This window comes from Pistacia vera, unplaced genomic scaffold, assembly GCF_008641045.1.
Source record: "Pistacia vera cultivar Batoury unplaced genomic scaffold, PisVer_v2 Contig521, whole genome shotgun sequence".
In the NCBI taxonomy this organism is placed as follows: Eukaryota; Viridiplantae; Streptophyta; class Magnoliopsida; order Sapindales; family Anacardiaceae; genus Pistacia; species Pistacia vera.
Window position 1 is genome coordinate 1,018,714 of NW_022196359.1, and position 22,291 is coordinate 1,041,004.

At 34.6% G+C, this 22,291-nt stretch overlaps 5 protein-coding genes across 5 annotated transcripts; 1 reads left to right on the plus strand and 4 right to left on the minus strand.

Annotated features, from left to right (window-relative positions):
- Positions 1-424: 424 nt before the first annotated feature.
- LOC116106738 lies at positions 425-1,521 on the minus strand. Its single transcript, XM_031393065.1, has 2 exons — positions 1,498-1,521; positions 425-1,051 (listed from the first exon to the last, which is right to left on the minus strand). The coding sequence occupies exons 1-2, from the start codon at positions 1,519-1,521 to the stop codon at positions 425-427; spliced, it is 651 nt and encodes a 216-aa protein (XP_031248925.1).
- A 3,394-nt stretch (positions 1,522-4,915) lies between these two features.
- Positions 4,916-7,403, minus strand: LOC116106739. Its single transcript, XM_031393066.1, has 2 exons — positions 7,333-7,403; positions 4,916-5,753 (listed from the first exon to the last, which is right to left on the minus strand). Exons 1-2 carry the CDS (start codon positions 7,401-7,403, stop codon positions 4,916-4,918), a joined length of 909 nt encoding a protein of 302 aa, XP_031248926.1.
- Positions 7,404-8,615: 1,212 nt separating this feature from the next.
- Positions 8,616-9,422, minus strand: LOC116106740. The gene has a single exon (XM_031393067.1). It carries the CDS (start codon positions 9,420-9,422, stop codon positions 8,616-8,618), a length of 807 nt encoding a protein of 268 aa, XP_031248927.1.
- A 1,722-nt stretch (positions 9,423-11,144) lies between these two features.
- Positions 11,145-14,726, minus strand: LOC116106741. Its single transcript, XM_031393068.1, has 3 exons — positions 13,493-14,726; positions 11,575-11,625; positions 11,145-11,281 (listed from the first exon to the last, which is right to left on the minus strand). Exons 1-3 carry the CDS (start codon positions 14,724-14,726, stop codon positions 11,145-11,147), a joined length of 1,422 nt encoding a protein of 473 aa, XP_031248928.1.
- Positions 14,727-16,287: 1,561 nt separating this feature from the next.
- LOC116106743 (gamma-interferon-inducible lysosomal thiol reductase-like) lies at positions 16,288-16,673 on the plus strand. The gene is made up of 2 exons (XM_031393069.1): positions 16,288-16,386; positions 16,521-16,673. The coding sequence occupies exons 1-2, from the start codon at positions 16,288-16,290 to the stop codon at positions 16,671-16,673; spliced, it is 252 nt and encodes an 83-aa protein (XP_031248929.1).
- Positions 16,674-22,291: the final 5,618 nt, after the last annotated feature.

Sequence of the window (22,291 nt, forward strand, 5' to 3'; positions counted from 1 at the left end):
AGATGATTTTACAATTGTATCAGGATGAGATTATCAGCACTAATCTTGTCGAAATATCACAGTTGATCTTGATGAAATGAGTATCAATTTCTTAAGTCTGTAAAGTGCAGGAGCATCAGTTTCTTAAGTTTGTAAAGTGCAAGAGCATCAGGATGATTTTACAATTGTATCAGGATGAGATTATCAGCATTAATCTTGTCGAAATATCGCAGTTGATCTTGATGAAATGTATCAGTTTCTTAAGTCTGTAAAGTGCAGGAGCATCAGGATGATTTTACAGTTGTATCAGGATGAGCTTATCAGCATTAATCTTGTTGAAATATGATGATGGGCTCACAATTGTGCGTATAATTGATTTAATATCAACAGAATACACAAGTATCTTTGATTGATGTACAAGTATAGAGTATCAAAATTTTGTAATCTAATTGTAGAGGATGTTGAGAAGAGAGACTCTAGTTTTGATCAAACGCCTGCTCAAGGACTCGAGTCCGTCTTCAAGAAGTTGAACGTTTGACTCCATTTCTGTAAGCTGGTTCTGGATGTTTTGAGATTTGCTTGTCTTGTGACCGATGAGGATAGATAATTTAGCATCCATCTCTTCAAACCCATTTGTGTTTGTTTCCTCAGATGCTACCTTTTTTGGGTGCATTAGCTTGGAAACTACTGACCAGCTGCTTAGCTTCCTTGGCCCTGAGATAAGGGACAACAAAGATTCAATCACATTGAATGTGATTGCTTCAACCTCTTTTAAAATGCTAGTTGTGGCCTTCGTCTCGTGTTCCTCATTGATTGGGTTTTTTATGACTTTCAAATTCTTCAAGGCCTTTTGGATTGTCTTTTTCACTGTCTTCCTGGAGGTCAGGTATTTCTTAACCACACTTGTAAGTTCAATATCGTCGCCCCTCCTTCTGCGGAAAATTGATTGAAGTTCCTGTACAGCCTCTTTAGTTTGTAACAAGGAATCCTTAGCAATGCCACAGATATCCAAGAGTCTTAGAGATCCATTCAACAACTCATCAACCAAATCCTTTTGCTGAACGTGGGACAGCTGTAGCAACTTATCAACACTGTTAGAAGATTGAGGTTGTTTATATCTCTTGCTTTCTTTCAAGTCAGTGGAGTAGTTGTATTAGTTGAAGTTTTTTGGTTAAAATGTTTGGTGATCCTTATTTTAAGGAACTGTTGCTACTTTATGTATGTTGTGCTTTAATTAAGGGACGGTGCGTCAGATGTTTATATATTTTGTTAGTCATGTATATTGTATTGACGTATATGTGAATGAAATATAGCTTCAGCTCTCGTCTGTTTTTTCTTCTGTTTTTCTTTCCACTGTTTCTCTTGATTTGCTTCCTTACTGCATAAATTTGTCTTGCTTCATCAGTCTAATTCATTCTCAGCCTTGACAACATGATATCAGAGCTTTTCTGATCTTAAGGGGTGTGTTCATTCTAAAGTTATCAGAGTTTTAATATTCTGTTTTGATCACTAGTTCACCATGGCTTCTTCATCTTCATCCATGTCACCACCAATGTATAACGGTGAGCTCTATCATTTATGGGCTGTCAAAATGAAAGCCTACATGAGAGGATTAGGCCTATGGCAATATGTGGAGGAGGAGAAACAACCTCCTCCTTTGAGGCCAAATCCAACATTAAATCAATTAAGATTGCATGAAGAAGAAGTTGCTAAAGCACCTAGAGCTTTATCAATCACTCATCAAGCTGTAATTGATGCAGTATTCACTAAGATTGTTACGTGTGAGACTGCTAAGGAAGCATGGGAAAGATTGAAAGAAGACTCTTTAGGGAATGAAAGATCAAGGCAGATGAATGTCCTTAATCTAAGGAGACAGTTTGAAGTTCTGAAATTGAAGGAGGCTGAAACTATTAAGGAATATGCTGATAGAATTATGAAAGTTGTAATTTAGATAAGGTTAATGGGTGAAACTCTTTCTGATCAGAGGATTGTGGAGAAAATTCTAGTGAGCATTCCCGAGGGGTATGAGGCTAAAATCTCCTCTCTTGAAGACTCTAAAAATTTCTCTGATCTTACCTTGTCTGAAGTGATAAATGCCTTGAAAGCTCAAGACCAAAGGAGAGCTCTAAGGCATGAAGAATTTGTAGAAAGTGCTCTTAATGCTAAGCTGCAGGAGAAAAATTCTATCAATAACTCAATGAAGAAGCAGAATGTTGACAGAAAGGAGGAGAGAAAAGTAAAGGGCAAATTGCAAGGTGAAAAGAAAGGCAAGTATGCTCCTTGTCCTCATTGTAAAAAGAAGCGGCATTCTCCAAATTATTGCTGGTACAGACCTAACGTCAGATGCAGGTCATGTAACCAGCTTGGACACATTGATAAAGTGTGTAAAAATGTAAGCGGAATCCAAGCTCAACAAACTTAGCAAATTCATTCAACTGAGAAACAAGAAGATGCTGGAGAAAATCTTTTTGTTGCAACTTGTTATGCAACTCCGAATAATCAATCTCCTGGTTAATAGATAGTGGTTGTTCAAACCATATGACCTTTGATGCTAACATTCTCAAAGACTTGGATGAATCTTATTTGTCCAAAGTGAAAATTGGAAATTGTGAAATGCTAGATGTCAAGGGAAGAGGAGCAACTGTGATTGATACTCCAGCAGGTACCAAATACATTCAAGATGTTCTTTATGTACCTAAAATTAATCATAACTTGCTAAGTGTAGGGCAGATGTAGAAAAAGGTTATTCTCTGCATTTTCAAAATAAATCATGCACCTTTGTTGATCCTTGTGGTAGTGAACTTATGACTGTCAATATGATAGCAAAGAATTTTACTATAGACTGGAATGTAGCTAGCACTAAGGCTTATCAACATACTGAAATTGATTCAAATTTATGGCATAGAAGACTTGTACACTTCAACAATGCAACTTTAAAAATTATGCATGATAAGGAGCTAGTGCTAAATTTACCAACTGTTGATGATCATCATGGTGTCTGTGAAGTATGTCAGTTCGGCAAACAATCCAAGTTACCTTTTTCAAGAAGCAAATGGAAAGCCACTGAGAAACTGCAGCTTGTTCACTCAGATTTATGTGGACCAATAAGTGTTGCTTCTCTAAATGGGAGCAAATACTTTTTAATCTTTATTGATGACTTCTCAAGACATTGCTGGATTTACTTCTTGAAGCAAAAATCAGAAGTTTTTGATGTGTTCAAGAGATTCAAGGTAGAAGTGGAAAAGCAGTCAGGGTGCAAACTAAGGTTGTTCAGATCAGGTAATGGCTCAGAATATACTTCAAAAGAATTCTCCTCTTTCTGCAAAACAGAGGGTATAATACATCAACTGACCACTCCTTACACTCCACAGCAAAATGGAGTGCGTGAAAGGAAAAATAGGTCAGTGATGGAAATGTCTAGGTGTTTGATGTTTGAAAAAAAAAAAACTACCTAAACATTTTTGGGCTAAGGCAGCAAATACTTCAGTGTATTTGTTAAATTTGCTACCCACTAAAGCCTTGAATAATGCCACTCCTTATGAAATCTGGCATGGTTGTAAACCTTCTATTGATCATCTAAGAATATTTGGATGTGTTTGTTATGCTCNGGAACCGGAACCTACCCGCACAGTGCAGGTTCTGGGTAGGTTTCGGTTCTTACCCCCGGTTCCGGTTCTACCCGCTACCCGTGCTCACCCCTAATTGAAACTGATCATGGTTGTATATTGAGTAATACTGTAGTTATCGATGGGTGTGCACCGAATTTGTGTATCGAATGACGTGGCTAAATCCTGACCTTTGATTCATTATAAGTTAATATTAATCAACGGTAAAGATTTTGCCATGTTATTCAGTGCACAATTTCAGTGTACACTTTTTGGTAACTCTATCATTTTTCTTGTATAATACAATCTCTCTTTATTTTCACTGTCAACTTTACGTGCTTAGTAAAAACATTATTGTTGTAGATTTTCGTAAGTATGCGAAATTGTGCAAGTAATAAAGTGTATAAATATGGATATCGAATCCAAAGGAATTACTATTATCAATTACCAATTAAACTATCCTATTACTATTTGATCAATCCAAATTGTATCAAGGAAAACATAAATTAAATAAAATTAACAATTGAAATTAAAAAGAGAACAATTAAAATAATCCTTTGGGTAAAAACAAGATGACTAGTCATGAGGCATAAACTTTACACCAACTCTCATTCATATGTATCGATCACTTATATTAATTTTATTAAGCTCTTCTTACAGGTCAAACTCCCTAAATTTCTAATAAACTTCTCTCGAACAATTATCAAATTAACTTCTAATTACTAACCCGAATTATCTCTAATCAAATTTAGGCAATTGAAGATCATTATGCTCTATGGAGTTTACCAAAACCTCACAATTCGCGATAACTTATCTTTAACGTTCGCTCAACCTATGGTTTCACTACTGTAGACCAACTAAATATCATCTCTCGATTTCAACCTAATCCATTAGTTCATTCAATTCTTGAGCTCTTAAGAATAAAAAACATTAGGTATAATAGTAAAACTTAGGAAAATTCTTAATAAAAATAAACAAACAAAAATCAATACATAATCAAGAGATTGTGCTACATCTTAACCCTAAAGAATAAATTTAGTTAATAATAAATATGAAAGAAACAATTATCTTTATTAAAACAATCATTATGAGTTTATAAGAAAAGAACAAGAAAAATTTCTCTATGTTGTGAATCGAAGCTCTAGAACTTCTGTTACTTCTCTTCTCTGCAGATTTTTCTCCTCTTCTTCTCCTCAAGGAATCCCCAATATAATGTAAAAGACTTCTATTTATATCGCACGAGGGTTAGGGTTTTATTTTCTTAATTCTATTTGGTTTTAGACTCTTAACCCTATTTTCCTACCTAAAAACGGATATCAAAATTGTTTAATCTAATTCTTGAGGATGTTGAGAAGGGGCACTCGCGTTCTGATCAATCGCCTAGACAAGCACTCAAGTCCTTCTTCAAGATCTTGAATGCTGCGTTCCAATTCTTTAAGCTGGTTTAGAACATGAGAGATGTTATCAGATTTACCTGTCTTTTGACTAATGATGGTAGACAATGCAGCATTCACCTTTTCGAACTCATTTATGTCTGCTTCATCTTCCTCACATGCAATTCTTTTTGGTTGCATTAGCTTGGAAACTAGTGACCAGCTGCTTCGCTTTGATGGAGTCCTTGGCCCTGAGATAAAGGACAACAAGGATTCGGTCACAGTGAAAGTGATTGCTTCAACCTCTCTTAACATGCTGATTGTGGCCTTAGTCTCGTTTTTATCATTGATTGCAGAGGCGCATTTGTTTTGCTTGCCCTTCAAAGTCACCAAGGCCTTGTGGGTTGCCTTTTTCATTGCTTTCCTGGAGGTTAAATACTTCTTAACCTCACTATTAAGTTCCATATCATCAGCCCTTCTTCTGCGCAAAATCGATTGAAGTCCTTTTACACATTCCTTTGTTTGCAACAAGGAATCCTTAGCAATGCTACAGAGATCCAAGAGTCTCAGAGATCCATTCAACAGCTCATCAACCCCTTTCTTTTGCTCATCTTGGGCTAAAGCTTGTTGAATCAGGGACAACTGAAGCAACTTATCGACACAATCATGCAAATCTTGAAGCCCATTTATCTGATGGCTTATTGATGATGATGACGTAGAGGTCGCTTCAGAAGCCCTTACTCTGCTCAAATACTGATCAACTTCTGAAGTGAGTAGGTGCGGTCTAGATGGAAAACTGTGTTCAGTTTCCCTTCATTTTGCTGCCATATGCCTAATATATACTAGGAGATGGGGGAGACAAGAGGAATCTTTTCCTAATCACAATGTCAATTGTCAACATGATTTCGATTTGGATATAGAAACATTATATCAGCGACATATATGCAATGTGTCCTCCCACCCACTTCCCCTTTTATTTTTTAGCTTCAAAATCATACTTGTGTCTTCACATGATTCATCAAATATGTGAACCCGAATCGCGTTGACTCTGGCTCCTCAAGAGAGAGCTATCCAGTTTGGCTTGCCCCCTGAAAGAAGTACCACGGCTGTGATACTCATGTGGGATTGTGTTTAGTTAATTCAAGTCGTCAGGTTTTGGAAGTGTAAATATTCTGGTCTTCATCCTTATCATCTTGGAAACTTCATTAGTGTCTCTAAATAGCTTATCTGCTAATCTTTATGCTCCGGATATCTGTTTATTCATGTCCGTTCATGTATATACATTTCTTCAGAGGTCTTATTCCTGCAAGATCTAACAATGATAATGTTTGCATCCTTTCAATTTTAGCCAGCTAAATGTTGAACAAGTTATACAAATTTTATGAAGAGTTCTGGCCAAGGACCTGTTTTATTAATGTCAATTCGTGTATGCATCCTTTTAATTTTATCAAGAGTTCTGTTGACAATTATGATTATTGATTCAAATTACACTTGTTATTGCAATAAAAATGTGGTAAATTTTTTCCCAGAGTTTCAAAAGCTATAGGTAACAATGAACTAATGTAGCACTGCAACATCTGATTTAGAAGTAATAAAGGAAAAAATGAATATTCTTGATTTTGGACATGATTTAGATTTATCTAGTTCTTCACCATTAAAAGAAAATTGCATCACACAACAATCAATATTTTAGTCAGCTGCAAAAAAAATTGCATAGTCTAATCCAGATGAGCAAGCTTTTCACAAATAATTGATTAGTCAATAAATTTTTGTAATAGCAAAATCTTGATACATTACAGACGCCAAAAACCCAAAGCATTTCATATTTGTGTTCTGATATTTTCTGCATACAGGAAATTGTGATCACCACAAGCTATTACTTTTCTCCAAGCTGAAGTACTGAGCATGAAAACTAATATTTCCTGGTGATCCTTAGGGCTTGGAATGGATATTTGTGATTCAACCATTAACTTTATTTTTCAAAAAAAAAAAAGAACTCCATGAATAGACTTATGCATAGTGTATATATATTCATTTATCAAGATTTGTGACACATTTTATTATCTATGATTCAGAGATGTACTTTCACCATCATTTTAAATACAAAGTTAATTATTGTTCTACAAAAATTAACAAACTTTTGAGGTATTTCTGATACCAAGTTATTATATATCAGGAGTTCAACTGTTCTTCNGGGTGAAGCTTGGTAGAGTGGTCGGGTCTTGGGTTGAACTGGTTTGATCGGTAGGTCAAACCGGTGTTCAAATGTTTGAAATAAAACCCATCTCATCTTTCTTCCGTTCGCTCTGCCAATCTTGGCAATAGGCAATTGTTTTGGTCGATTGGTTTTTGCCTTTTTCGGTCGATTCACTCACCAGAAATCACTCCCTTCACCACCTTTGGACTCATCGACACTTTCTCTCCAAATCTCCAACATAATTGTCATCGAATGCTCGTCAATTGCCGTTTATAATTCTAGGGTTTAGGGTGAATAGTTGAAAATTATAACCCGCCCAGCAAAGTCCCCACTCAACTCCATTGGCAAGCTTGTAAGAGACTTCTTCACTATCTTAAAGGCACCATTGATTTTGGAATTCAATACACTAAGATTCAACAATTTCATCTTGAATGTTTCACTGATGCCGATTGGGCAGGGGACATCCAAGACAGACGATCGACGAGTGGGTGTTGTTTGCCTTCTTGTCTTCGGTTTGCCTCTATTCCGTTGATCGTGAGGAATGCGATTAATTTGAATCGGAATACGGTGTTGTTGTCACAAGGGTTCCATCCCTTCACTTGTCTGCAGCCTTCCAGATCAATTCAGTGACCCTGCAGTGACCCCTTAGTATGTATGATTATGTATGGGATTAGAGTGAAAAGATCCTTGGACCTGCTACGACGAGTGGGTGTTGTTTATTCCTCAGTCCCAACCTCTTGTAACGGAGCTCTAAAAAGCAGAAAGTAGTGTCTTTGTCATCTACTGAGGCTGAATATAGAGCTCTTGCCTTGGGAGCCATAGAAATTGCTTGGTTTCGCAGCTTGTTCTCTGAAATTGGTCTGAACCTTCTTGAAATACCTGTCATCTGATGTGATAACTAGAGTGCAGGTTCTCTTGCATCCAATCCAGCCTACCATGCTCGAACCAAGCACATTGAATTGGATGCCCACTATATTCAAGAACGAGTTGTTGTCAACAACTTAAAGGTTCAATATGTCCCTACAGGACATCATACTGCTGACAATTTTACCAAGCATCTGTCCACTTCCAGGGTTGAGTATTTTTGAGTAAAACTTACAGTAGTTTCATCTCCTGTAAAAGTTTCTTCTCCTGAACAAAATACATCTTCCTCTTCTAAAGTGCTGGAGCATTAGGATGATTTTACAATTGTATCAGGATGAGATTATCAGCATTAATCTTGTCGAAATATCACAGTTGATCTTGATGAAATGAGTATCAGTTTCTTAAGTTTGTAAAGTGCAGGAGCATCAGGATGATTTTACAGTTGTATCAGGATGAGCTTATCAGCATTAATCTTGCTGAAATATCAGGATGAGCTCACAATTGTGCGTATAATTGATTTAATATCAACAGAATATACAAGTATCTTTGATTGATGTACAATTGATGTACAAGTATAGAGTATCAAAATTTTGTAATCTAATTGTAGAGGATGTTGAGAAGAGAGACTCTAGTTTTGATCAAACGCCTGCTCAAGGACTCGAGTCCGTCTTCAAGATGTTGAACGTTTGACTCCATTTCTTTAAGCTGGTTCTGGATGTTTTCAGATTTGCTTGTCTTGTGACCGATGAGGATAGATAACTTAGCATCCATCTCTTCAAACCCATTTGTGTTTGTTTCCTCAGATGCTACCTTTTTTGGGTGCATTAGCTTGGAAACTACTGACCAACTGCTTAGCTTCCTTGGCCCTGAGATAAGGGACAACAAAGATTCAATCACATTGAATGTGATTGCTTCAACCTCTTTTAAAATGCTAGTTGTGGCTTGTTCCTCGTTGATTGGGGAGGAGCTTTGGTTTTTTATGACTTTCAAGGCCTTTTGGATTGTCTTTTTCACTGTCTTCCTGGAGGTCAGGTATTTCTTAACCGCACTTGTAAGTTCAATATCATCGCCCCTCCTTCTGCGGAAAATTGATTGAAGTTCCTGTACAGCCTCTTTGGTTTGTAACAAGGAATCCTTAGCAATGCCACAGATATCCAAGAGTCTTAGAGATCCATTCAACAACTCATCAACCAAATCCTTTTGCTGAACGTGGGACAGCTGTAGCAACTTATCGACACAATCATGCAAATCTTGAAGGCCATTTATCTGATGGCTGATTGATGATGATGATGTAGAAGTAGATTGAGAAGCTCTTAATCTTCTCAAATGCTGATCAACTTCTGAAGTGAGAGGGTGTGGTCTAGAAGGGAAACTGTTAGAGCGAGTATGGTAAGAAGGGGCCATTTTTTCTTCCTTTGGAAATCGATGTTCGGTTCAATTTTCCTTTCCTTCTGTTGCCATATGCTCAATATATATTATGAGATAAGGAAGACAAGAGGAATCTCTTCTCTTATTTAATTAGGAATGTGATCTAAACATTATATCAGCTACATTTATGCAATGTCTCCCACCTGCTACCCAACTCTTTTTCTTTAGCTTCAAAATCATACTAGTATCTTCACGTTGCTAACAATTCATAATTTTTTTTTCTTTCTGATTCAGAGGCTGTGCATTGCGTTGACTCTGTCTCCTCTGCAGCAGTACATGGGATAGCAATCCAGTTTGGCTTGCCTTCCTATATAAAACATGATAATTGTATATTTATCGGTTCATGTGATCAGGAGACAAAGTCTGTAAACATAACCTATTTGATACTAGAACTACTATAATTTTCAACAAACGAGGGCGGTTGACATCAGAATTGCAAATATTTAATAAAAAATTTGAGGTCCTATGCTGATTAATTGCTTTCCTTGATGTTAGAAATATTAGTTATTACATATTGGATAGTGTACTGTAACACCAGGACAGCCAGCTCATTTTTCGATGCTTAAAACGTGTAAGAATTGAATCTACCATGTGAATTTCATTAATTGATGGTTTTCAATATATTTGGAGACAATTGGAATCTTGACAGCTCTAATATATACTTAAAATTGACATAAACTAATGATCGAGTCTCATTATTGATCTATTTCAAAACTAAGGCTTTCATGGCGTAAATTTTGTGAAGCATTTGAAGATTAACTGAACTTATTCAATTAGGTACATGATTTCAGATTTGGATCTGAACATTATATTAGCTGCATTTATACAATGTCTCCCACCAGAGCTTCAAGATCACACTAATATCTTCTCATGAGTAAAAAATATTACTTTTCTTTCTCAATGATCCGCAAACTATGTGACCCTGTCTTCCCTGCAACACTAGTTTCCTGTAGGAAACATGATGGTTGTGCACTCGTGCATATATACTTAATATATAAATTTGTGTATTAACAATATGCAAGTACAAGCAGGAAATGAAAATTAGAATATGCCTTGTGTGAGAAAAGTCTAGAGATAGAGAGAATTTGAGAGGAAAAACAGAGGCAGTTGTGACCTCTTAACTGAACTACTTAACAGTTTATTTAGCTGGAGTACAGGTGCGCATATATACAAGTTCAGTCAATGAGCTGAACTGGAAACTACTTAGTTTACATCGGATATTACTCCTTAAGCTATGTCGTTTTATATCAAATATTCTAGCTTCCATTCTTGACATTTTAACCCAGCTACTTTGCATACTCAATATTCCCCCTAAAACTAAACCGTGTATCTTCCAGCACTCTGTGCACTTTCCAGGACTTTATTGATCAGCTGCATAGTCAACATTCCCCCTCAAATCAAACTGTACTTTAACTCTGCACATCTGATGTTAAACTGCGTTGTATCTCTGCACTGGACTGCATTTTAACACTGCACATCTTATGCTGGACTACATTTTAACTCTGCATATCTAATGCTACATTTAAGACTGAACTACAACACATCTTCAACTATTCAGTACAAGAATCAACCATTCAGGACATCAATGGAACGAGTTATGCAGGCTGATGTTACCTGCAGTCTGCATGTAAATTTCAGCACAATGTTACCTGCAGCCTGCATGTAAATTTCAGCACAATTTACTTAGTAAGCAGACTTTCAATTATTCAGTATACCAACTACACCATCAACAAAGCCACAGTAGCTAAGTATTTTTTCCTGAAGACTTGAACCACAGTCAACACCAACAAAGACACACATTGAACCACAGTCAACACCAACAAAGAAACACATTCCTGCTTATACAGAAAGTTCGTTGTACCATTGCACCAGTACTGCATCTTCCAGCACTCTGTGCACTTTCCAGGACTTTATTGATCAGCTGCATAGTCAACACCTTGCAGGGATGATGATATCATGAGAATAGATTTAGACCTCTAGTTTGCAGTAATTCAATTAATTTGAGAAATCAATAAGAATTTCCTAACAGAATAGAAAAAAAAAAAAGGAATCAACACAAGAACTTCAGTCCGTCATGTGCTGAAGATGTGGAAGTGACAATGGATTCACAAGTGAGGCTAGGAAGTACCTGGCCTCAAGGAAGGCGGCGAAAAAGGCAATGCAAAAGGCCTTGGGAGATCTGAAGGTCATGAAAAATAGAAATGCTTTCTCTAACAATGACAATAAGAGCATTCTAAAGGAGGTGGAAGCAATCACTCTCGATGTATTTGAATCTTTATTGTCTTTTATCTCTGGTCCAAAAGCGGATGGTCACTATTTTCCAAACTAATACACCACACAAGAGTGGCTTGTGTAGAGGAAGAAACACAAGCAAATGAATTTGCGAAGGTGGATGCTTCATTGCAGTTTCTCATTGGTGACAACACAAGACTTGCAAATCTGATAACATGAAGCAAGTTGCAGATTTGCAGAACCAGCTAAAGAACCTGGAGTTGTGCATTCAAGATTTTGAAGATGGACTTGAATGCTTGTATAGACGTTTGATCAAAATTAGAGTCGCTCTTCTCAATACATTCTCAACCACTAGCTAGCTAGCATACAAATTAAAAAAATCATGTCATATACTTGTTATACTCTGTATATAAATGAAATAGACTTGAATTTCAACTCTAAGATTACAGTTTCATACTCTTTTGCACAATTACTTTTATTTTTTCCTACACTGTTCCTCTCTGTCAGGAGCATTACTTTATAGATGGGATTTAACACTTCAATTCGTATTTATTCATCATATTGAAATTAATAATCTGGCATATGCCAACTTTGAGAGTTATTCATTGTGAAAACAACCAAAAAAAGGGAAAAATAAATAACTACAAACAAACATAGAAAATGAACTATTTCATTAACTAGCTAGAGAAGAAAACCTTTCAGTGACAAATTTCTGGTTAACGGAGCTTTCAACCGCATGGGAAATATATCCAATTCTGATAAGACATTGATTCAAATGAAAGAAATTCAAATTGTATGCTGAAATATATCACATGTGTGCTTTAAGTTACAATGAAATATGCTGGCTGTCTTACTGATATGATGCTCATTTCCATACTTATATTCATCCTCTGCCATATAGGCTAATATGCAGAGACATGGCAATACCAAATATATATGGATCTTTCTGTCTTAAAATTTTGATTTATCAAAGATGACCATTGATTAACATTAAGTTTTCTAAGCATGTCCATGTTACACATTATCTGTAATTTTCTTAAGAATTGAAAATAGTCAGATTGTTGTTGCTATTAGTTTCTTAAACCTGTAGAATGCCCGCGTCAATATATAAGGATAAGGATAAGATAAGTTCAAAAGCTTTGGTTATTTTACCAAACTAAAGTAACTCATATCAAAGTAGAGGAGTGGGCATATTTATATATATTGGCAATTTCCATGAACTTTTGAGTTTTGATTGAACGAGGTGGTGAATGTGGATTCGCTCTTTACCTAATTAATTTGTAAAAAGTATGTAGCAGGCTAGCAGCTAGCTTAGATACCTGGTAGACCAACATTCATGATTCATCAAAAGAGGCAAACCAATTGTGCAAGGCACCAAAACCTAATTATTTAATTTCAGCATTCTTCTAAGATGAACACATGCCATGGATATTCTTCAAGGATATCCTTACTTTCATATATATCTCTTTTCTGCACAATTTTCTTCAAATTCATTTCAAAATAAATTAAGATTTCATGTAATAATTAATAGAGTACACGCATAACTAGCACCCCAAATACTACAAACTCTATATTACATAACAATTGTTTTATTTATAATAGAGATTATATTAATGAATAAAGAGCAACAAGTTAACATTGACTCAGACCTTATACATGTAAGATATGATAAAAATAAATAAATAAAACCTATGAATTACTTCAACTTTGTTTCTACCATATATTGGGTAAAAACCAACGCATTTGAAAATCTGGTAAATTCTTGAAACTTGGGAAAACACGTAATATTTTTTTATCTTTAAAATAAAAAATACCCGATTCGCGAGAGGGATGTGGTTCACAAAATAGAAGATTTCCTCCCAGATCATAATCTTCCTCGTAAACATGACCATTCTCATCCAAAAAGAAAATGCAATTCCCTTCCAAGTAGTTGAGATTTCTATCTAGAATGTATGAACTGTGTTGTGACACAAATAATATTTGATCATCCAAGCTATTTAACCCAGTCGTATCGATGGATGCGATAGTAGGATAACCAATCTTCAACACATAAAATCCACGAGTTGAGTCATAATTAAATAGACACCTAGTATCATAATGATCATAGTAGTCTATTTGAGTAGCTGTATGTTCAAGCATCTTTTGAACAAGTAAAATTTCACCTTTGGACTCCACCAAATATGACTCAACCCCTCCACAAACCGCTGTTGATCCTAATTCAAATTCAATTTCATTATATTGTTGGATATCAGGACAAGGGACTGATAATATTTTGAGAATAACATCCTCATCCCCTACCCTCAATGGATGTGTTTCAAGAAAATGTAATTCTGTGTGGATCAAAGCATGCAATATTCCATTAGAATATAGGATGTCTCGTAAATAAGTATCATAATCCCAGATAGTCCAACTCTTGTCTTTTGGCCTGCAAATTGCCAACTTATCATATGGAAACATGATTCCTGCAACTATAACATTCGTAGAATCTGTCGATGATAATTCGAATTTAACAAAAAAGTGATCAATATCTCGTGAAACTTTCAATTCAGATTGGTGAGTTAGGTAAGTTTGAAAAGATGGAATTGTCGTGAGAGGAGGTAACTGAATATGTATACCTGAGATTGGATTGAAGAGAAAACTTCGGGGATTGCGTTGAGGGCCATTAGCAATTATAAGCCAACCTTTGGAAGATCCAAAACACCAATGGACTCTTCCTAATTTCTTGGGGAGGTTGAATTTATAAAGAAAGCCTCCACACAAATCAAAGAATCTCACACAATTGGTTTCCCTTTCATAAGGTAACATCATCCACGGGAAGATGACAATGTTTTGGACATTGTTTTGCAATGCAGATCTCCCTGACATGCAAGTCCTACTCATACTAAGAGCATCACGTAAACTTAATTTGCGGATAATTTCGCCTAATATATCTTCCGAAAGTGACTCCCAAATCCTCTTTGCATCCTCATCATCCCTATGGTCTTTCTCCTCTTTCTTTTCGAATTTGCTCTGTAACAGAGTTAACATCTTCTTCAAAAGGTTTGCCATGGAATTGAATGGGAAATTTCAAGAAATTTGATATAGGGAGGGAATTATGGTTTCTTATGTTAAAGAAGTATACTAATATTTATATAATAAGTTTGTGATATGCCTTTACGAGTAGGAATAGAAATTTGAGTAAGAGTTAAATTTATTAATTTCCAATACCAATAGGATACTGATTCTACTGATAGAGTATGAGTAGGAGTAGGAATTTAAATAAGAATAAATTTATTGATTTTTAAGAATTTTAATAAGAGTAATTTATTAATGAGTGATATTATATACGCATCCCAACAATTAAACTATTAGCCCCTATTTCTATATAATATCTAAAATTACCCTTTTAATTTTGTATTTTTCTCTTTTCTTTTTAAAAGTTTCAAGACATTGCAATTAAATTTCTCAATTCATAATTGCTCTAAAACTAGTGTTTCTCAATACTACTATCTATATAAGAGTTAGAAATTACAGTAGGTCTTTTTTTATTTATTTTTGGCAAGGATTTAAATTGATATAGGGAATTATGGTTTCTTGTGTCAAAGAAGTATACTCCTATTTATGTAACAAGTCTGTGATATGCCTTTACGAAAAGAAATTTGATTAAGAGTTAAATTAATAAATTTCCAATACCAATAGGATATTGATTCTACAGATTTCAGATAATTTACAACTTCACTCAAGAGTAGGAATAGGAATTTGAATAAGAATTAATTTATTGATGTTGAAGAATTTTAATAAGAATAATTTATTATGTTTACAATATTACTTCAGCTGTAGATGGTTGGTGTGCTCGAAAATCAGTATTTAGTTTCATGTTGACTTAATGCACGTTTTTGTGTATTGAATTCTGTTATGTTATTTCAAACAATAGAAATGAGAATGACTCTTTTTCATGTTGACGGTATACGTTAATCCGGAGTTATAGTCTTTCTTTAAATTAATGTGCTGTTGCCCAGTTGAATTGTATTCGTTAGTTTGGTCTAGTCATCAAACATCTCAAGAATTAGCATGTATATGGTATTAAGCTTCAGCAGCTTGTAGTATATATACACTGTTTGAAGGATATGAATATTGTATCATCTCTACGCTTTTGATTTAAACTAGGAGCTATTTTCTGCACTTATCTATTACCAGAGTGCAGGGGAGTTTGCAGTTTTTTCGGTAATTAAATATTAGTTTTTATGTCTCTAACTTTCTTTTAAAGTAAAAAACAAGAAACTGTGGCCTGATAGTGGATTCCACACTGAGGGACTGTGGAGTTAATTAAATAGTAGTAGGAAAAATAGTTCCTGGGTGCCTGTGAAACTGGTATAAACTGTGATTGTTATATTGTATTCTACGAGGAAATGCCTTTAATTGCCTAAAAGACGTTTTCAGGCCTAATATTATTTCTTGACCTTCCATCATTTGGTTGGTTTTTTATGGTTTTGTTGCCTTCATTCTAAATCATCTGTTTTTCTAGTGACCCAATATCATACCGGATAACTTCTTTTGTTTATTTTTTATTTCATTTTTCTCTCCTGCTGATATTTAGTTCGTCGAAGCCCAACTTTCTTCTCAATGTATGATGCAGCTTGAGTTACATTATGCAGCTGAAACCAATTCCCTTGAGCCTCCTCATCAGTATGTGCCCTGGGTAGTTGTGGATGGACAGCCACTTTATGAGGTTTGCTTCTTTCACTTTGTCATGATTCTAATGTTATCCAGTTCTAAATTTACTGTTTTCCTCATGAATATTTCTCTTGAATATCATAAAATTTTTATTGTTGTTTGTAATTGTTGAAAATTACTCTACCTAAGGCTTGCAGCAATATAACGCTTAATACAGTCTACAAGGAGAAGGCAGAGCCTACAGGTCCAGTTTGTAATAAGGAGACAACAACATGGTCTACACGAATCAGATCAGCGATAACATCATGGATGCGTAAGATGAACATGGCAGTTTCAATGTAGATGTCTCTGTAGATTTATACACTTATCACTTTGTTCATGACTGGTGTTGTGTAATTATGAGTTCCTTGTCAGTTTTTTGATGATGGCAGTCCCCAAAAAGATGTCCTGAGTTATAAGTTGTTACTTGAACAAAGTTTGAATCATTACTGAAGTTTCACTTCTTAGTTAATGTATACATGGCTTGGATATATATCTTGAATGATACAAAGGGTGGCAGAAGTTTCCCCCTTATAGTATCGAAGCCGGCTGCCTGCCTGAAGCCTGGTTCTGAAGTAATACCGGTGACGAGCATCTTTGAACTACTCTTAATTGTGGAGCTGAGGCAGTGTCATGAATTTTTTACCTTTGAGTCCTACCTGATACACTACTACTCATCTCTGGTATAGGGTCGTCACTCATTCCTTGCAACCTTCAGAATTTGAGATCACTTTACAGGTTCCCTCTGGCTTTGGGTATGAATTGGATACTTGTGGGCTTTGAACTCTGGTCTAATATAAAAAATTATACATGGGCTGGATCAAAAGCTTGGGGTCCATTTGATTTTGTCACCGATGCCTATTCTGAGAGTGACAACATTTAAAACTTAAGCTCACTAATTTTATAATATGATGTTACACAAAGATAAGATCTGAAATAGAAAATTCAATCAGTTTTGTTTTACATATCTTTAACTCTATATGAGGAAGGATTCAATACGATACCCAGTTTGCTTGTGTTAAAATAAAGGCTTGGGGGTGGCTGCTAAAATTGCTTTCTTCCATGATTAAAGTAAAAATGAAAGAATTGAATGTTGTTTGGAAGTAGATGAAGATTGAAAGAGAGAGCATGGATAAGTCCTCGCCACCTCGCACCGTTTTGTCAGAAAATCTGGGCTTCAAAAATCCTGTCGGCGACCAAAACTACAGTTTGTCAAACCACTTTTGTCAAAAATCATAATATTTGGACTGGAATTGCGAGGTTTTCAAAAATCAGTATCTTATAATTATCCCTAAAATGTATGATTTTTCTTATAATTATGCTATAATCTCCAATAATTATACTAGGTTAGAATCTTTTCATATAGTGTATTAATTTCCTTATTAATTTTGACCTTTTCCACTATATATAGAGATCTCCTTTGTATAGTTTAAAATACACAGAAATATACAATTATATGATTCCTTAAAACTCTCTTTATTTCAACATTTGTGACTCTGACAATTCAAGCATTTAGTTGACGTAAACCACCACAAGGTGGCCTGATGATAAAAGGACGATTTAACATGGTCTTTTAAATTCGAGCCTCCTTGATGGTAAAAAAGCAAGAAAACGATCTGACATAGTCTCCCGAGTTTGAGTCCCTACGGTTGCTAATAGGAGAGGTCATTGGAGCTCTTACTCAACTAGTGGTTTCAGGGTCTCGAGATATTAGTTGAGATGCGTATAAACTGACTCAGACACCCCCAGTCATTAAAAAAAAATAATAATAAAAGAATATATACCCATTAGACATGATGATAACAATCGCATGTCTGGACTAGTTTTCTTGGAAAAAAATTCGTTATAACCACTGAAGTTTTGGTTATAAGACTATTTACAAGTTTAATTACAAAATGCAACTTTTCATTTTATTTTCAAGATCTTTCTCCATTTCTAAACATTCGATATATGTTGTATAAGAAAAAATAATTAGTATTATTTATAATACATGTTATATTAGACTAAAAAATTTCGCTAAGGTCCCCCCTACAATCTGAGTTCTTTCAAACGGAACTCAGCTACTATAGACACCCAGTCAACCACATCATGGTTATTACTATCCTACGATATGCAATACGTATTTTACAATACGGGTCGCCAATGATACGTATTAGAGTATATATCCAAAACATTTCAATACATTGATATCTATTATGTGATACAATATGTATTAGTTTTTATCCTTAAAAATATCTATATGACTTTGTTAATTTGGGCCGAAGGCCCAAAAAAGTTTTTGGGTTGGATCTGGGTCACCCAACCCGTCCAAATTTACCCATTTTGTATGAAAAAAGTAAAGAGGAGGATGTGTTACCCATTTTGCATGATAATAATAACACAAATGGAAATATAAATATTGACATTGATCTTGAAAATGATATGAATGGTTGAAATGAAATAATATAAATTCCTAATTTTTATTATATAATACTATAATTTAAAGCCAATAATATCACAAAATTCGTTAATTAATCTTGGGGATAATATTAATTTTTAGAAATTTTTTATTATTTTATTATTTTTTTTAAAAGACGTATCTTACTATACGATATGATAAGATACGATACGATACAATTCGCGATTTGATAACTATGAACCACATAACTTTGTTGATCTTCATCAAATAATGGTTGGAACCCTATTAGCCCCGTAAGCCACACTTGCATAAATAGCACCAAAACTTCTTTCTCCTCAAAATCTTGGTGATTTCATTAACATGCCTTCTATAGATATCTGTATACTTTATTCTTTCAATGTGTTGGCAGATCTATGTATTTCTCAATTTGTTAAAATAGTGCTGTTGAATGTAATCTATTAATTAACCTAGATAAAACTACATATTAATAGTATATATTATTACAATAAAGATAGGCTAATAAACTCTTCTCACAAACGCAATCTAGTAGTTTGAAATTGGTCATATGAGATCCATTATTGGGCAGGCAGGATCTATTGGTCAACTACCACATCGCGTTTGTGAAAAAAAATTAGTGTAAAAGGTTTGTCGGGAAAGTATTATCTATATTATTATTACAACACCATTGTTTAGAGAGAGGATTATTCTTTTAATTTCTATAACCTATTATGTATGTTCAAGTTGTACACCATTAACCACAATATCTTATAACTTTAATTAATTTTTGCAGTATAGCTCATTGAGAAAGAGACTATCATTAATTATTTCTTAGTCTAACCAAAAGTTTTATTGATCGATCAAGTACTATATATCTCTTGATATCGTCATAGGTAAATATGTTTTGCTATATACTTTTTGTATGAAATTTTGGACAGATTTAATGGAGATCCAGATCCTCTCAGAAAATTAAGAGACATTACAATTTACTAATAACAAAATTAAAGAACTTTCGTGTATGCATCTGATGAGCGTGAGCATAACCCTGGAGCTCCAAGTGAAATTCTGGGTTTGCCGATTGGCTTCCACCATGGTGTGCATATCTTAAACCTTTTCCTCGATGGTTCCTGCTCCATGATCACCGTTACCTTCCAAGTTTGCGCGTGGTTCGCCAGTCGGATTGGAATCTTTGATTATCTTTGCCCTCCCATCTGCCGTAAGTTTCCATCTTAATTATAACTAGCCTCTTCCTTTCACCCTGATCAGCAGGGTTTTGATCAGAACCCACTTCATCATCTAACCCTTTGACTTCAATGGCAGTAGTGTTTTGCAAACCTTTCTTCACCAGAGTTTCACCGGAATCCATTTTATAGCTACTCTTGGCTTTCTCGAATGTGTGTTTTGCAGGCTCAAGGGCTCTCTTTTTATTTCTTCCAACCGATTCAAAGTTTTTGTTGATTTTTGTGTTGGGTTTGGTTCCGGCTTTACTTGGGTGGCATGGAAAACGAATACTCTTGCCGGCGGTGGCAGTGCCAGTGGCTCCGTGTGAATTAGATGAATGACTCTGAAGAGAGAGAGAGATAGTGAACTTTTATCTTCACCATTCTGAATTTGCAAGAAGAAGAAAATAATGATGAGAGTCAATTAGGGTTGTAGTGAGATTATGGGAGTTGTTATATATGTATATATATATATATAGATAAGCTTGATGTTTCCTAAACCTAATAAGACACACATTATTGTATTTTAATTAAACTCAAAATCAATATTTAACAGATAATTTACTGGTTTAATTATCTGAAACTTGATCAAATAATAAAAATCTTATCGAAGTTTCAGAAAGAATTCTATACGAAAGATAATTCCAATCGTGTAGCCCTGAGAAAGCTAAGGTTGGGCTAGTTTTTGGGAAAAAGAACGGCTATATTATATATTACTAAAGTTTGGTTATATAAGACCATTTAAAAGTTAATTAATTACAAAATTCTTTAAATTTTTTTATATAATTTATACTTTCTTTTTAAACTTTTTATTATAATTTCAAGATCTTTCTCTATCAATAAACATTTAAAAGACCTCTAATTGTAAGAAAATCTATTATTTTTATGAAATATATTTATTATAATTCTTTTTTGTATATTTAAGTTTTTGTTATAATAATAATAGAAAAAGTGTATAACATACGTTGTATTATATATTTTACCCTAGATAAAAATACATACGGATAATATATTATGATTAGAACACTATCCTTCAGAGGGAGGATTAAAAAGCTAGATTTGTCTTGCATGCAACTCAAAAAACAAAAAAAACAAAAAAAGTATGAATAACATAGTTTATTTTATTATTTTGGGTAAGATTTTTGAAAAAGTTGAGTTGGGTAGTTATTATGAGTAGCATGTGAAAATTACAAAAACACCTTTCAAGTTTGTTAATTAGCTAATTATAAACACCCTTATAATAAAATATTAAAAATTAACAAAAACACCCCTATCCACCCATTAAATGTCGACAACCGGTCACCACCGCTAGAGGATGGTCGGAAGTCACCGTAATAACGCACGACTGACTGGATCTGGCCTGTTGTATGCCGATATTGCAACATTTTGTCGTCAACGATGGCCAAAGATCTGCCCGTAAACGGTGAAATTGGATTTAAGCCTTTGATGTGAAATTGATGGTAAAAGGTCAAGGAGAATCAAGAAGCAGAAAAAGGAGAGAGAACCTTTTTCCTTAATACAGTTTTAAGATTTTGTATCTTTAGGATTACTTGGATGACCACTTTATGGATCCTATTGGTAGTTAGTTCAATCTGCAATTTGGATGCAGTATTCTATTATTTTGCCAAATTGTGATTCATAGTATAGGCTCAATTAAAACTTTTTAAATTGTTGTTCTAGTTGTGTTTCATCAATATAACTTTTTAAATTGTTGCTTTAGTTGTGTTTTATCAATATAATATATTTGCCTGCTAGCTGTTTCTGGTTGTTGTACTGCTTTTCATCCATTCAAATAATTGTGACCAACAAATATAAAATAACCATATATATATATATATATATATATTTTTTTATTTTTTTATTTTTTTTTTTTTGATGCCTAATGGACACTGTATGAGCAGGTATCAATTGCAGCTATGGACTGTCAATGTCTTGATGTTGCGAAGGTTTGTTCTTCCCTTTTTAAGTTTTTCCTTTTTGGATTCTTTTCAATATTTTTTGTGTACTGTAACAAAGTGATTATAGATTTGTTTTAGTTCCATGATTTGGTTTCTCAGAAATGCTGGTTGAACCACAAAAGTGGTTTCTACTTCTTGATATTGCGTTGCAATGGCTATCTGCTGCAGGAAATGCATTGTAATCATAATTTCACATTGTTTTTTGTATTGCTTGGACAAAATTTCTACTTCAAGCCTACTTCCTTAAGTTAGTTTTTGGATTCTGTAAACTGGTCCTTTTTCTTTATCATTGCCTTGATGTTGCATTTTTCCGACTTATGTACTTTGCTTATTGGTAGGTTGTTTTTA